A 16,259-nucleotide genomic window follows, 5' to 3' on the forward strand; every position below is an offset into this window, starting at 1 on the left:
ACCCACCTAGATGCATTCCAAGTCAGATGCAAATCAACCTGCCTCTCCCTGTCCTGGGTCATTGAGTCTATTGGTGGGTGTGAGTTGTTTACTTGGTCACCTGAATCCAACCTCCACTTTGCTCAACAGTGAGCCTCCAGAATGGCAAAGACTCCTGCATTGGTCCTCAACAACAACAAGTAGGGTTGCCTTTGATTTAAGCCTGTTGTAGTTCCCATGACTCGGATAATTGAGAATATACACTGGCATATCCTAGAAGATAGACTTTTATTCTGAAACCATATTGTGATAATAATCAAAATCATTCAATACAGAAAACATATCTAATAATTATTTTTATGTACATCTTCCAGCTCTTAGACCTAAATCTAGATCTAGAATCTGAGACTGTACTCGTCTCATAATAAACGTATAAAACAAGTTAAAGTAATACAACATTAAATAACTAATACAAAATACTATTTATAAATGGTAAAAGCTAAAAACTGAATTACCTTAAAAACTGCTTTGCTATGGATTAGTAATGACACTTGCTCAACCAGCAGTATATTGATATATTGATACTTTGTAAAAACATGTTTGAGTGCTACCAGAAAGCAATGCCATTGAGGGGCCTGCTATTGTGTGCAATCTCTTCTCCTTCTTGTAAGAATGCTTATATAATTGTGACTTCATGTGCTGCCTATTAAAGCCCACCTATATCATCGTTACTGACATTTTCTGTTTTCTAATAAGGTGTTCAAATAGTTTCATTACCCAGCAGGCCTAGACCTAGACCTATTACCTAGATTTCTTTAACACCTCTCATAAACTCCCTACACAACTGTTATTTACATGTTTTTTACACCAGATGTTATCATAGGTATTTACTATTTTCCTTGTTGATTGAACATAAACTAGGTGATGCTAGGCATCTGAATTTAGCAGTCGCTTAGGTAACGAACTATGGGCTAAACTTAGAATGCTTCTTGTTCCTAACCCAGTCATACTGCACATCTGCCTCCTGTTTCTATGGCTTAAGAAGTTTAACAAGAAAAAATTCTTCACCTTTTTGTGTTCATAGAGGAGACGAGACTTGATGTTCCACAAAATACGCTTCAAATCTCGCAGCTTTGACCCACGTAAAAAGCATTTTTAGATATGCCAACATGCATGCAGTATGTTTTTATGCTTTGGCTTAATTGGCTTTTATATAATAAGGAGCCAGTGTTATTCGGTATGTGGAGTCAGAGTTGTACTTTGCTTATTTCTTTAACCTGATTAAGAGTAGATTTCTAAATAACAAAATATCCAACTCTTCTTAAAATTGAAAAACTGTCCTTCCTAAATCTCACTATAATCAGACATTTTTGTTTTCAACAACGTGACAATTATTTTAGATTGTCACACAAAGAAAAGCAGTCCTACAGAGCAGTAATTGTTTGTGAGAAGCAAAAAAAAAAAAAACATTTGTTCACTAATCCTTGGTCAAAATGTAATTTGAGTCTTCCAGTTCAGATGTACAGATGTGCAGAGGGTTATTTTGAGTTCTCAGACACAAAAAAAAAACATGTTTTGCTAAACTCTTCAATTATGTACTGTAAAAGTTTCACAATTTCTAAAAGTGCCCTTGGCAAACATTATACAATATGCATGCAGGCTTTTAAAAATCCCTGAAAATTTTACGGACAAAAGGAGAAAAAAAAAGAGGACAGTCGTTTCGGCAGAAGCACATTTTCAGTGTCCTGAAAGATCTTTTGCAGTAATTAAAATGACTGAAAAGACTAAATTCTTGATCTCCTTCTCTTTTAAACATCCAGACATGCATGCTACCTTACAGATCTGCGGTGGCATGGATTCTCTCAGAGTGGCTGTCTTTCTTACGGCCCGCTGAGCCGAGCGTGCGTGGCCCTCTCCCAGTCAACCGCTCATGATTGTAGCTGGCAGCCAGGGGCCAAAGCAGACAGTTCACTGCACGGCCGCGGCATTATGGGATAGGTGTGGGTGAAGAGGTTTGACTCTACTAATCAAATGAGTTAACCCTGACTAGGCGTGAGCATTGTGGATTGTGGCGTTACAAGAAATTGGAGCTGGACAAACCAGTGCAGCTGGAGTTAGGAAGCAAAGACTGAGAGGTGAAGCGAAAACTTCAACACAGCAAGCCGCAGTTTCGTTTACAGGACATCTTTTTACTCAGAAATTTTTTTTACCTGGGAAGACAGAAGACAGAACTTTATGGCACTTTGCTATAGCGCTACCCCTCTAATTGATAATGTCTGCAAACCTCAAAAACTGCCATTATGGTTGAGACTGTTAATTTTGCTGTTTGTAAGAATTGAGAGAGTCAAATGATAAAGTATATGGAAATATGATGTAATAACAGTTATACTGTTTACTGGTAAAATGGTAACATTTCATGTAACTATGGTACCAAAGTAGCCCATTTGATAGTTGGCCTGATTTTATTTTACAATTGTTTATGTGTTTTGTGGCTCTTACTACTGGGCATGACAGAATAAAGATAATTGTAATATTAATGATCTGATTAATGCTCTCCCTGCCCGGCTTGCACGAATGGTCTGTTTTCCCTTATTTATAATTTATACTTGCATCTACTGCACAGAAATGTATTTATATAATAATAATAACCATCTTTATTGTCATTGCAACATACATTCCAATGAAATGTGTTTTCTGCAGTGGGCTGCCACTGGGTGGCGCCCGGGGAGGAATCCGGGTTTAAGGCTCTTGCTCAGGGAGCCAGAGTGACAGTCTGTGGGAGTTGAACCCAGAACATCAGGAACACTAGAGCAATGCTCTAACCACTAGGCCACCACTCCTTGATGACGTTAAAGTATAGGGGCTGAAAAAAGCCACATTTTTATTTGTAAAAAATCTTGAAAGCCACTTACATTTCAGGAAAATTAAGAGATAAAATCCCAATATAATACACTGAAGTTTTTTGGTTGAAACATGATGAAATGTGTCAAAGCTGAAGTAGTACGAGTACTTTTTCCTGACACAATGGATTATTTTACTTTAATTAAAATACAATCTACTGGCAAGTCAGGGCTAGCTACTCATTAGAACCAGAAAATTATCAAACAGTAGATTTTTCTGGTGCAAAATGTACTAATGTTATCTTTATGAGTACAGCCGATTCTGATAATGATAAAACTAGAACAAAAATTAGCCATCGAGGTTAGATGGATAAACGCATAGTTCAAAGTCCTGAAAATCTTCCCTCAGAGCTTGTTCAGGGAGAAGGTGAGTGCAACCAGAAATCTGCCACAATGACCTAGAATATCTTTTCATATCTCAACAATTTTAGCTTAAATAATGGCAGGCTTCTTTTCTGGGAAAATAATCGGCACAAGAGACACGAAAAAAAAAAAAATATGGGAAAGGAGGAAAGCAGGTGCATGTTGTCGAGCCATTCCCAGAGGTGAAATGAATCCAGGATTTACCAGTCAAGTGCAGAACTTCTGTTTTCAGACTTCCACCCTAACAGGACTCTCTAAACTCCACATTTCTCTGTTTTGATTTTTTTTTAGCATGTGAAAACCTCATCTGTGCTCTACTGCTTTGATATTTTTGGTAAAAAGATGCTATCTAAAAGTGGAAATATTTCCCCTGGTCGGGTCCTTCAACCTGTACCGGTGTGGGTTCTGAATCGGTAACTAAAATCAAGTGTATAATTCAACCCATACATGCAGACAACTAAAAAGATCACGGCTGTACAGTTGGTAGCACTGTAGCCTTGCAGCAGGAAGGTCCTGTATTTAAACTGCAGCCTGGGATCTTTCTGCATGAAGTTTGCATGTTCTCCCTGCTCATTCATGGGTTCCTTCTGGGTACTCCGGCTTCCACCCACAGTCTACAAACACGACTGTTAGGTTAATCGGTCTCCATAGTTGTGAGTGTCTGTGTATGCTTGTTTGTGTTGCCCTGTGATGGACTGGCGACCTGTCCAAGGTGTATAGAAAACGGATGGATAAATAAGAAGATCACTTCTTGCTGACAAAAATGAAGGCTGCATCTCTACTGACAAAACTGACAGCAGCAGTACAGTGTTGTGTCCCCCCGCCCAATAATTTAATGGATGGATTTTCTAAATTTTTCAGTGTAAGATTATGCTGAATTTATTCAATGTTTTTTTTTCCACGTCGGTACCAAGGGCGCCGACAACTTTGTCCACATCTGTGGGGTCTTTAAGGTTCCCACCTTTCCTTTTTGGCCGTGATCTGGACAATCATCCTATGTTATTGACTTGAAAACAAGAGCATAACCAAAACAGCTAAATATTCAGTGGTGATCCAGAAATAGTCAGCAGCATGTTGAATTATTCACACCATCACATTATAATTGAAATCATTTAAATACAATAAGAAGGTCATATAAGCATGAAATATACATAATTCCACCCATTCATAAATCCGATCCCTTGAACGACTGATTGTAGTATTTATTCATGGGCATGTTGTGAAATGTAAAAAGCAGATTCAATAAACGTGTTCTTCAGTTTTAAGAGATACAGGGTGAACAGGTCCGTATATCTTTTTTTAAGGATTGGTCTACAAACATATCTCAAGTAGCATCACATTCCCCGCATTCTGACGCGAACAGCGCGGTCTCGTGAACTCACTCTGCCATCAGCCAGATGCCGTGAACGCTGCCGTCTTCCTCCTTATTCACCAGGGCTTCCACGTCTTTGATGGCCTGATTGAGAGTGCCAGGCTGAGGAGACAGAGAATGCACGGGTGTCACTTTCAAACGCTCCGCCGTGGCAGCGAGAGGCTTTAAGGGGTTATCTTTGAGGCTGATGTGCAGCAGGGACTGAGGGAAATGTCAGCGCAGCTCTGCCTCAAAGACAACAAGCAAACAAAAAGGGGAAATCACAGTAAACAAAAACATGACGTGTAGGTGTTTGGAGAATGACTGTAAAATAAGGAAGCTGAACATGACCAAATCTAAGTAACAGAGACATCTGAAGACACTCGGGAGGCCTTCGGTACATAATTCTGCACTTTAGACTCACGAGCTGACAGCCATAAGCTCCTTCTCCTCGCATTATTCTATCCTTTCACTTTGTTTCATTATTTCAACACCATGCAGGCGAAGTTAAAAAGATTATGAGTTCATACGGAGGACCCCTGACAGCCTTACTGTAATCTTTGGCTGGGGCTGACTGCAGAGTTGGCCTGGCAGCATGGGATGCATTCCCACGGCAGCAACATACTACAGGCCTGCGTCGAACAGCTCCTTCTGAGATGAACATATCTGGGAGCTGGCAAAAAGAACCTGCATGAAGCAGACTCATTCAAACTAGGCTCAGAAGCTTCTATGATTAAGAGGCTGAATGAATGGTTTAATGAAAGGGACAGATGCGGGAGAATTTAGAGGACCGTGTCAATCCAAGTCACAGAGCATCCCTCAACACAGGGCCATGACTGAGTGCACCTTTCAAAATCTGTCTACACAGCCTGGGGGGGGGGTTTATATTTCTGACTGATGGCCTTTGGATATACACATATCATAAAAACAAGAGGAGTGTCATCTCTACTCCACACAGAGCGCTAACTCCTCCCAACTAACTAACTAATTTCTGGAGCTAAATGGCCATGTTTGACTCATGTAATATGGCAAATTCTTCACAGAAAATGTCAGCCTCTCGCTTTCGAGAATCCCGAAAAGCTTTACGAAGATCCCTCCTCCCATCCTCCCTACCTGCAACACCTAACCTGCTATCTTTTTAAACAGGTCGGACGGATCTACAGCCGACGCAATAGCTGTTTTAACTGAGCACAGGCGGTAGGAATCAGAAGTCCAGTCCCATCAACGTTGATATCTCACTGGGATGTGTGCTGGGTTTGCTGCTGTAAACTCGGCAATGTTAGTGTTCTGCCAATATCTGAATTGTGCATCCAGGACCTCTACAGACAGGTAGAAAGAAGGAAGAATCTCTGATTTCACCAGCTGAGCCACACGCTGCTCACAGGTGGCCATAAAGCAGACAGGGGGTACAGAAACATACCAACAGATTCAAGAACAACAAGGATATTGAATTAATGAGAAATTGCCCTGAGTACATTCATTCATTCATTAATGTGTATTTAAGGCATGCATTTACATGTAACTTTTACAAGTAAATTTCTTACATTATACCCGTTTCAACTCTTGTCTTTTTCAAATATTTACTGGTTTTTAAAAGGTCTAAGAATTTTAATACTATTGGTGATTTAATATTCAGCAAGGCTTCATTGTCGTTAACGTTGAATTGTGATCTTTTTCACACTTAACATGACTAAAAGTCCCAAAATGTACTTTTCGAATAAAAATAGTTTATTTTTGTATTTGTTTAAAGCCTTTCAGAGCCTCCTGAGATGTCTGCACACTTGGATTTGAACCACTTATCTTGTTTAGTCCACATCCTGATCATCATCACATTTTCCTGCACTCCAGACGTTTTAGTATTTAATAAAGAGGTAAAAGACGACTAAAGGAGTTTTAAACACTGTTCCGACCTCAAAAACGTCTATTAAACAATATTTAAATTAAATACAATTCTGATGCCACACAGTCATGGCCCATACATAAAATGAGAAATAAACCAAATCTGTGTATATAAATATATCTCAGATGTGTCAAAATAAAAAAAGTAAGACATTTTATGTTGGAACTTGAACTTTTTACCCTCAAAACAAAGAACTTCCTGATTTTGAAGTGCTGCAGGCAGGAATCCGCGGAGAGGCCGCTGAGCTGGGAGCGGGCCGCCCCGGGATCAGTCTTCTGCTCCCCGGAGCCCTCAGCGCCGCCAGCGGCCTGCTCAGAGACCTCTGGTCCGCTGGAGGGGGAGCTGAGCGGACTCTGCTGCTTCTCCGCAGGAACTCCTTCCTCCTCGTTTGCCATCATGTGCCTTCAAAGAAAAGAGCTCCTGGGGAGGAATGAAGGCAACCATGGAGAGCAGCATGTCAGTGTCTGATGGAAGCGTGTCCGCTCATCAGAGAGGCTTTAACTGCGAGTTGCCCCCGCTGACGGAGCCAGATCACTTGGTCCTCTAACTCCGTGTTTATTACGGGCCGATTACCGTGACTCACCTGGACTCTAGGAGAAAACGTGCTGAGCGGAAGCTGGACGGACAGAAAAGCGAATGTTGCTGCTGCAGGTGTTTAACTTCCTTGTTCCGTGTCCGCAGCAGCTAACTGAGGGAGGGAGGCGGCGGCATGCGGCTCAACAGGAACACACATGTGAGCAGATCGCGGTTCATTCTGCTGCCGGAGATTATTCCCAGAGATCTCATCTGAAAACAAGGAGCGATGTGCTAAAAACAAAACAAACAAAAAAAACTTCTAATCAGAGCGAGTTGTGTTTTCTTCTTTTCGTGGTCATCTTGACAGCTGAGAGAGCCAAAGCTGTCATCATCAATCTCTCCAAACCAAATACATTTCTACACCAGTTGTCAAAATTAGGCATCAAGGAGGGAAAGATACCATTTGTTACTTTTTGGCTGGATTACTGTAACTCCTTATCTTTGGGTAATATGTTTAAAAGATTGTAGCAGAGCTTGGTTAAAAAATAAAAGAAGCCCCACTGTTAAATACCAAATATTTAATTGTTCTCCTATCAAATAAAGATCTGAATGATAAAGCCCTAGCCTCTAATATTTCAGTGTATTCTTGACAGGAAGTAGAGCTTTCAGTTATTGTCAGACTTCTGAGGGGCTCCAAAGAGGTCAACCAAAAACAATTAGAGATATGTAAAAATCATTAAAGGCACGCTCTTTAACCTCAAGCATCAGTGAGTCTACAGCTGATCTCGACACTTTCCATTTTTGGGACCAAAAATAATGACCTTTGTTTGGGACTTAGATAAACTATGGTCATGTTTTGGCGCAGAAATATATATATATATATATATATATATATATATATATATATATATATATATATATATATATATATATATATATATATATATATATATATTATCAAGACAGGTAGGCTTAAAGGGACTGTTTGTAACTTATTTGGCTTTTAATTAGCAAAAATCAAGCATTGCTTTTATAAATACATATTCTGGCAAAGTCTTATAACCAACATAAAAAATGAAAGCATTCTCATAACTTAAAATTAATAGTTTCTAAATACATAGGCGTTGGTGCACCCACTGGGAGGCGGCATGTTCACTTCACTATTTCTGATTTCAGAAGCCGAAATGAGACAAACTTGTCATGTTTCTATATTCTGAACATATTAAAACTATTTGCCAGAACAAAAAATGTGACCCTAAGTCATATAGTAAATGAGCTGGTATACTGTGAGTCCCAAAGTAAGCAAAATGTCGGCTGTGCCTACTTTGCATCTCATCATGCAAATTCTGATCCCATGGCTTGCAACTTCATGTCCCTGACACGTCCTTTAAAAGTCCTTTATTGTGTGCATTAAAGCAGTGGTTCACAACCTCTTTCAACTGAGGGCCCCTCCTTATTTGCAGTGACAAACGTGTTGACACATATAACTGTAGGTTAACCACGCACATAATCCAATCTCTCTCCCGATATTTGTTCAGGGCCATACCATCCAAATAATGGTGTAACCCTGTCAATGTTTAGTCCATCACTAGTTCAACACTGACTTGTTCATGTACTATTTTCGGAGTCACTGGGAAACACTGAGCCTGGCTGAGCCAAAACGATCTTTCACAAATGTCTGTAACACTTATGATTTAGCTTGCTCTGATTGTCCTTGGTCAAACACTCCCACTGTTTGCCTGAAACACCAGACGGTCCAACCGGACACTGAAAAAAAAAATCAAGTAATGTGACACGAACCAGAAGTAAAAGCGAGTTGAGACCTTTTCTTCCCCCCAAAATCTTTGAATGGCAGCAGTCAGACATCAGTTTGCATGCGTTTTAATGCTTCCTGACATGGCGTACGGCGAAGGCCACTCCTTCCCAATGACAGCTCTGTCAGAGAGCTCTTGCAGTGTCTTAAAGCCAATCCAGTCATATTCTGCTTCTGTCAAAGGAATCTAGGCATTATGTGGTTTCTTAAGGCATCCTTTCTTCACGGTTGCTTAGCTACTCCCACGGGCTGCAGCCTCAAATTGTCATTCTCATAAATGTTGTGGATAGCCTGCAGCCATTATTTCTGATCTTCACATTTGCTTCTTCTTTTTTTCTAAAGCGATTGATATTTTGGTCGGCTGTCAAGTAGTTATTTCTAGGGATTTCAAAGGACCTTTTATTCATCTGTAGGTTCCTGATGAAGTGTCTCAAGTGCTTAGTAAAAGAAACACTTGATAAACTGGATCTCTTAATCACCTTTATATGTAGGAGCTAAACAAATCTAAAATGAAATAAGAGCTGGATTCTTGCAAAGCTGTAGTTAGACTGGCTGCTCAGAGGGAGATTCTGATATTGTTTTTGTTTTGAAAATGAAAAAGAACCATTAAAGGTTCTATATCATGCTTTCTTTTAAGCCTTTCAAAGTCAGCTATAGGCATATATATGATGAAATATTGCCTTTGGTACTACAGAGAATTCATTTGTTGTGAAATATTAATTATTTTCTGGTGTTATTTTTCCATCCCGGAAGAAGGTTGCTTGCCTTCACTGCGATGCCGCCTCTCCTCGTGTGGGTGCCGCCCATTTGGGATGCCGATTTCTCTCCAGGAACTGTTAACAATTTGTCGATGACGGTGATCTTTATGGACCGAATCATAAAGATGTCCATATTCACGAACCTCCGCTAGAAGGAGCATTTGCTCATCCACCATGTATTTTCAAACGGGACTGTCCGCGTAGTTAGGAACTTTCCTAGGTGTGCGGAGCAGAAACTTTTGGCCGTGAAACAATATGGCTGAGCGGACCACGCAGACGCGTCAAGCATAAACCATGCTTAACAGGGATATAGACGTAGACACCAGAATCTCATCGATCCATCCTTTTTAGGCAGAGCACAGTAGACAGTTCTTGAATTAAAACTATATGGTTGAAAATAAAGGATCTTCTTTAGCGCATGCTCCAGTGTGAGAGCTTTCCCTATTAAAAATAAGTATTTATTGCATTACTTTAATGGTCAACATTTTTTAGATCTAAAAAAGGTTATGTTTTTATATTTATTTTTATATTATATATTTCACACATTTCCCAATTCTACTAATAAATGTTTTTTGTTTCACTTCAGTAATAATATTAGTATAGTTTATAATCTGCAATAGACTGGTGACCTGTCCAGGGTGTACCCCGCCTCTCGCCCATTGACAGCTGGAGATAGACACCAGCACCCCTCGTGACCCCATGATGGATAAACGTGGTAGAAAATGGATGGATGGATGGATGGATGGATGGATGGATGGATGGATGGATGGATGGATGGATACTTTACAATTTCAATGGACAATAAGTGACATTTATCTTAGCGTGTTTGTTTTCAACCTTTTGTATAATATCTTTCTGTATATTTGAAAAACGGTAGTTGGTGAGTAATCTTTATTTCAAGTCCCAACTAGGTTTATTTGATTAGGACATTAAAATCTAAACACAAATGGAGAAAATAAAACTCTGTTTATCCTATTAACTGAATAAAAATGTATTTAAAAGTGTTAATTAAAAAAAAGTCGGTTTATCTCCTTAATCTTCACATATGATGTGCTGCAGTTAAAGAGTAAATAAAAGCACGGACAACCATTCCAAGTCGTTGTTTTGACACTAATCCTTCTTGATGACCGCGGGATTCCACATCCTCCGCTCCTCTACGCGTACGTTCTGTTTCAGACCTCCACTGTGAATACGAGAAAAGCAAAGTCTACTACACCTTAGTTACTCTGTCTAGCTCTGCTCCAAGGTTTCTTGGATCCTGAGGAGAGCATGTGTGATCATCATCATTACAAGCAGAACGCAAATCCAATTGGACAGGATCGCCACATTTCAAATCAAATGTTGAAATGACAAATCCGCTTCCTTATTTGGTGCAAAAAGAGTGGTTTTCATGTGATATTTGAATAAAACCGTTATTGTGAATATTAAAACATGTATTTAATTTGTGGTTAACAATCTCTATTTATACTATTTAACTTAAAAAACCTTTGATAAACTGGAGGTTGTTGATTTTTCCTGTTAGCTGCAATTGCAGTTGTGGAGCTTGACCTGACCGGAGCCCAACAGCCTGGAAAGGAACAGAAAATGAGAGTTCTCCCGTAATTTGACCATGAACGACGGAGAGCGGGTCCTTTGACGGTGACGTTCAGAGTAGTCACGGAGGATGTGGAACTGTTCTCATCATTTAACACAACAGCGTAGTTGCTCCGTCGGTCGGACATGAACGTACGTGGAAAGAATGGAGCAATCACGAAGGATTTGGGATCTGGGGGTAAGTTCAGTGTATTCTGGTTGAAAGTTGAAAAACAAGTAGGACCTGCTAATTGTTGTGATGCTAACTTCAGTTAGCAGTACAAGCCAAGAACCCATTTTTCTTCATTTCATGTAATCAAACCCATAAAAGCAGAGTTTGCCACTTGTTTCATGACATACACACGGGCATATGCAAAATAAATAAATAATGGGGTCTGCTATTCTTACAACAGTTTCTTTTTTGCCTCACCTCGTGTATTTTCACTGTACATATTGCCCATTAATAATATACACAGACTTTGGAACATCAGCATGTGTAATGCATGTGTAACCAAACATTTATAGTTGGGATATAAAGAGAGACAGCAATGGGCCTGCAGCCCTGCCTGCATCAGTCAGTGTGTGAGAAACAGCGCCATCAGAGAGGAGGCACAACTGCTCACCACCTCACCTCGTCCTTCTCACATGTATTGCTAACCTTACCTGCAAGATGAATTCTCGAAGCCATTTGTGCATCCAGAAACACACGAGACTCCATCTTGTATCACTCCAGCTTCAACCGTTTGAATCTGAACCAAAAACAGCTCTGGTTAATCATGTTGCAGTATTGTGGTTTAAGGCAGGACGTACCGGTGCTATGAAAGCAAGAGCTGATGAGCCCACAGCCAAACCATTAAACATATCAGCGCTGGAGGACGCACATGTAGCTGCTGCTATCACATCTGTGAAATCAGATAGATCGATATTGACAATTATCAAAACATATATGTTAAGTGCAGCCATGGCCATTTTATGTTGTTGCTTAATGGCCTTTTTTAAAATAAAGAACACATGCTCTCTGAACTCTTCGACGTTTGTGTGATGGAGCGTTCATGGGTCTGTGTTTGTGATTGGTTGGGAGGATGTATTGACTGTAGTATAACCTACATGATAGGCTAGAAAGCAAAAGGAAGGAAAACTCTTCTATTGCATTATTGTCCAGCCCTAGTTTCTCAAGCTTCTCATGACATCTGCTGTTTATGTTTTCATTTGATACTGTGATTGCCTAAAACCAACCTTTGGTAGTCAGGCACTAGGTGAGATTTTTGACTTCAATTCTCAACTGCTGGATTCATTGATTTTTTTTTAACAAGTTGTTTGAAATTATTCCTCAGAGGGTTTAGAATTTCACTAAAATAGGATAGAGCTCAACCTCGCATAGCCCAGATATATTCAGGCCCTGAACTTCAGTGAATCACAGGCCTTGTGGTAGGAAACCCAATATGGGATTTCTGCCCAAGTACGTTTCTGTAAGCGATTCAACTCAGAAACACTTTGCCTTATATGATGTGCTATGATGCATCACATCATTCAGAGGAGGGAAGATAAGCGAAATCTGCATTGTTGTATCTAGGCCAAGTAATCAACACTGCATGTTTTTGAAGTCTTCACTGTCGCCAGGTTGTAAGCATTTCAATTGGCATCACTGTACTATGCTACTCCTTCAGTTTCTGACTCAGCCTCTCTGCGTAGCTTTTCAGGGTTCTCCAAAGACATACATCTACGCCGTCCCTGGAACTAAACATAAATTAATCACAGAGTCAATAATACATAGCTTAATTCTGGTGGATGTTGTAGGTGAAACGAGACAGTATGTAGAGCACGATAATGGAAGGGTGAGCTGTGCAGCATGCGGTTCACTCAAGAGATAAGAGCAGTTTATGTTCGCCTGTAACTTAACGTCATGTTGCAGCTTTTGAATCCCAGCTCCTATGGTTTCATGTCTTTTGCTGTCAAAAGATCACCATGAGAACTAAAATAACAGATATAGACATATACATGCAGAAGCAGGCAAATAAATTGAAGTTTGAAGAGTAGCACTTGGAGGGTAATAATCTGATATTACCTGGTCAACTGTGATTGATGTTTCTTTAATTTCCACACCACGATTGTTTGTGGGATTTTTCACGTGTAATATTTGCAAATAGTTTGATCTGTCTCGTATAGAAAGTGTGGTAGCTGGAGGGGGATATGGATATTAACATCTCATGGCAGATGCTCACCACTTCAAGGGGTTAATTTTGTTATAGGGGGGAGAACTGTTTTAATGTTAGTCTTGGGGTGGGTTTAATATAACTTTTCTTTGGTGTGTGTGTGGTGAGGCAGCAGGGGGTAGCTTAGATTGCTCTGTGTCCGGCTCCTTGTCTCGTGACGGTTATATCCTGGGAACAGGGGTCTGTATGGTTGGGGTGGGCTGGCTGACTAGGGTGTTTTTTCTCTCTCCTTCCAGAGCATCCTGACCCTCCTTTGGGGAGTTGGGACGGTCCAGGGGGTGTGGGTGGAGAGGGGAAGGTGTGGTGTTGGTTTTAGTTTGCGGTTGGCTCTCGGGCCTCGCCACCTGTCTCTCGCAGACACTGGTGGCACGGCTGTTGGTGCCTCCCCCTCAGAGTGGGTTTTTGGAGAATGGGGGGCCTATTGGAGCCACCAGGGGTGCTGGCTTCCTGGGAGGGCATGTTGCGCCCCAGGCTTTCCTCCCATCCCCGAACGCTCCCCTCTGCCTGCTCCAACACGCTGCCACACATGTAGGACCTTGGGCTGTGGGGGCATCGCTGGAGAGCAGGGAGGATCCCCCCCACTGTCTTGTGACATCCTTGGCACCAATTTTGCAACCTGCATCTGTCTTTTTCACGGCAGTGTGAACGGCTCAGTTTCAGGTTTTTCACCGCCCACCCACCAAAAAAAAAAAAAAAAATCCGATTTGGATTTTCTGCAAAGTATCCACTGTCTGAACGGCCTTGTCACCTTTTATCTATCAGACACTTTAATTTATAACATTCCCACAGCACACATATGAAGGGCAATAATTGGTGGGGAGATAAGGGCATGTTGGGGAGGGGGGGGGGCTTAGGGCTGGGGATGGGCGTTGTGTCTTGGGGGTTGGCTGGGGCTAGCACTTCTGCTCTCCCATGGAATATGGGGGTAGGGCTTAAGTATGGAGGGCAGGGTGTGGGGAAGGCTCTGGTTGGCTGGCCCATTCGGTTCATGTTGGCCCCATCTCCGGGTGGATGGGCCTGTGGATTGTCTGTGGCCGGAGTATGGACCAGGTAGGTCAGGTTGAGGTCGTCCCCCCCCCCCTCCCCCCCATTCTGATGATGGGGTTCACCTCCCGGGTCTGGGGGCTGGATACCCCTCTGGAGGCCCGGTGCTGGACCCGGGAGTATAGGATGCGTGTGGTGAATGCGAGTGTGTGTACTGCATCCCTTTTTTTGAATGGGTAAGACTGTTTGCATGCGGGGGCGCTAGGGTGGGAACGTGTAAATGTGTACCTGGTTTTCTGCTTGTCTTTTTGTCTGGCTGAGTTTGGGACAGCCCCCTCTTCTGGGATATCTTAGGTCTCCACTAAATGTGGAGCCCCCCGTCCTCCTCCCCTCTGTTGGCTGGTGCCTTGGCCTGCTAGTGCGTTGGTGGTCCTCGTGTATGGAAGTGGGTGCTCGGGTGTGCGCTGGCTCACTCCTGGCAGCTGCTTTGTGGGGCCTGGGCCATGTGGCTCTGGGCCCCTGGCTGAATCCACTCGGTGTAACTGGCTGCTGGCAGAGCCCATGAGCTCGTTGTCGCAGCTCCCGGGGGCTACAGCACTGTGGCCATTGGAGGGTTTCCTGGGGCTCCTCTCTGCTCTTCCCTGGGGTGGGGGAGGCGGCTATCCCTGTGTTGGTCCCTCTTGGGCACCCTTGCTCCAGGGGTCCCTTCGGGCATCTGGGGTTCTGGTTTCCCCAATGTCTGCCTCAGCGTTCTCGGGGCGGGTCTTTGGCTCCTCACAATCCCTATTGAGCGTTTGTCTTAGGGATAAACCTGACGTACACAAGTGCACTCTTGCAAACACCTACAGGTGCTTGGATCCAGGTGCTTACAAACTCACTTTTACACAGAAAACACTTATCAATAGCTTTAGCTGTCACTTTACACATTTCATATTAAATAATACCATGTATGTATGTTTCAATGTATGTTTCAATGACAATAAAGATGATATTACTATTACTATTACTGTATTCTGCAGTGATTAAATCAAGGCGTTGGTTCTGCTGTTCTTTTTATATCTCTCTTTGCAGGTGTAGAAGCAGACTCAGAGGATGTTATATTGCTCTCTCCCTTTCCTCATTATCGTTCACCTTTTTTCCCTTTCAGCATTTTGTCCTTTTATTCTCTTCTACCTTCACGTTTCTGTGTCCATTGAACATGACATGACATTATTATTGCTTATGTGTCCAGACAGGACACGTAAAAAATCATATTTTATTTCATGAACACAGAGATGCTTTTTTGAACCCGCAATGTATTTGCAGAGTATTATAGATGTAACATGAACCCCTGTGACCATGCAAGTTTTTCTGCCCATGATTTCTTTATGTGCTGAGGCAGAGCAATAGTGTCAGCTTCTTTTTTCCCTCTGAGAATTGCTCAAACCTTACTGAAGCTGATGGGCCATGAGGGTTCATTAACTCAGCAGAAGCTCGATGAGCTGAAAAATGCCCCAACATTATGTTTTGGTCCAGTGAAAGCTCCACAGAAAATTACAGTTTTATTCAAGGAGGGACATTTTTCTAGATATAATAAACCGATTTTAGGGAAATACGCAACAAAAATAACTCTCTAAATAAGCTTCCCTTTACAGAATAATTTCTGTAACATTTCTAATCAGTCAAAACCATCCTATGAGTCCACAGAAAATATTATTTCTATGAATTTCAACTGAAGAGTAGAGTGCGTGTCAGAACTACCGTATGCCGACCTGAGCCTACAGCCATGTGGCGTGGGAGAGCTGCACATTCTGACCCCGAGTTGACTTCTCTGTACATCGCCGTGGGGATCCACTTCCAGCTGACTGTGGAGAACTGTTTCACTTGACCTTGTTTGGGGAGACTGAGCGCTGCCCGGTTAGCTACGGTTC

The 16,259-nt window shown here is 41.8% G+C and overlaps 1 protein-coding gene across 1 annotated transcript in view; it reads right to left on the reverse strand.

Moving 5' to 3' along the window:
- Positions 1-7,229, reverse strand: part of tprg1 (tumor protein p63 regulated 1) — a 33,405-nt gene extending 26,176 nt beyond the window's left edge. The window contains exons 1-3 of the mRNA XM_012861254.3: positions 7,077-7,229; positions 6,673-6,913; positions 4,625-4,716 (exon numbers count right to left, since the gene is read on the reverse strand). Of these exons, the coding sequence (XP_012716708.2) occupies positions 4,625-4,716; positions 6,673-6,891 (311 nt within the window). The 5' untranslated portion in view covers positions 6,892-6,913; positions 7,077-7,229. The remainder of the gene's footprint in view (positions 1-4,624; positions 4,717-6,672; positions 6,914-7,076) is intronic.
- Positions 7,230-16,259: the final 9,030 nt, after the last annotated feature.

This window comes from Fundulus heteroclitus, chromosome 9, assembly GCF_011125445.2.
Source record: "Fundulus heteroclitus isolate FHET01 chromosome 9, MU-UCD_Fhet_4.1, whole genome shotgun sequence".
NCBI classification, from domain to species: domain Eukaryota; kingdom Metazoa; phylum Chordata; class Actinopteri; order Cyprinodontiformes; family Fundulidae; genus Fundulus; species Fundulus heteroclitus.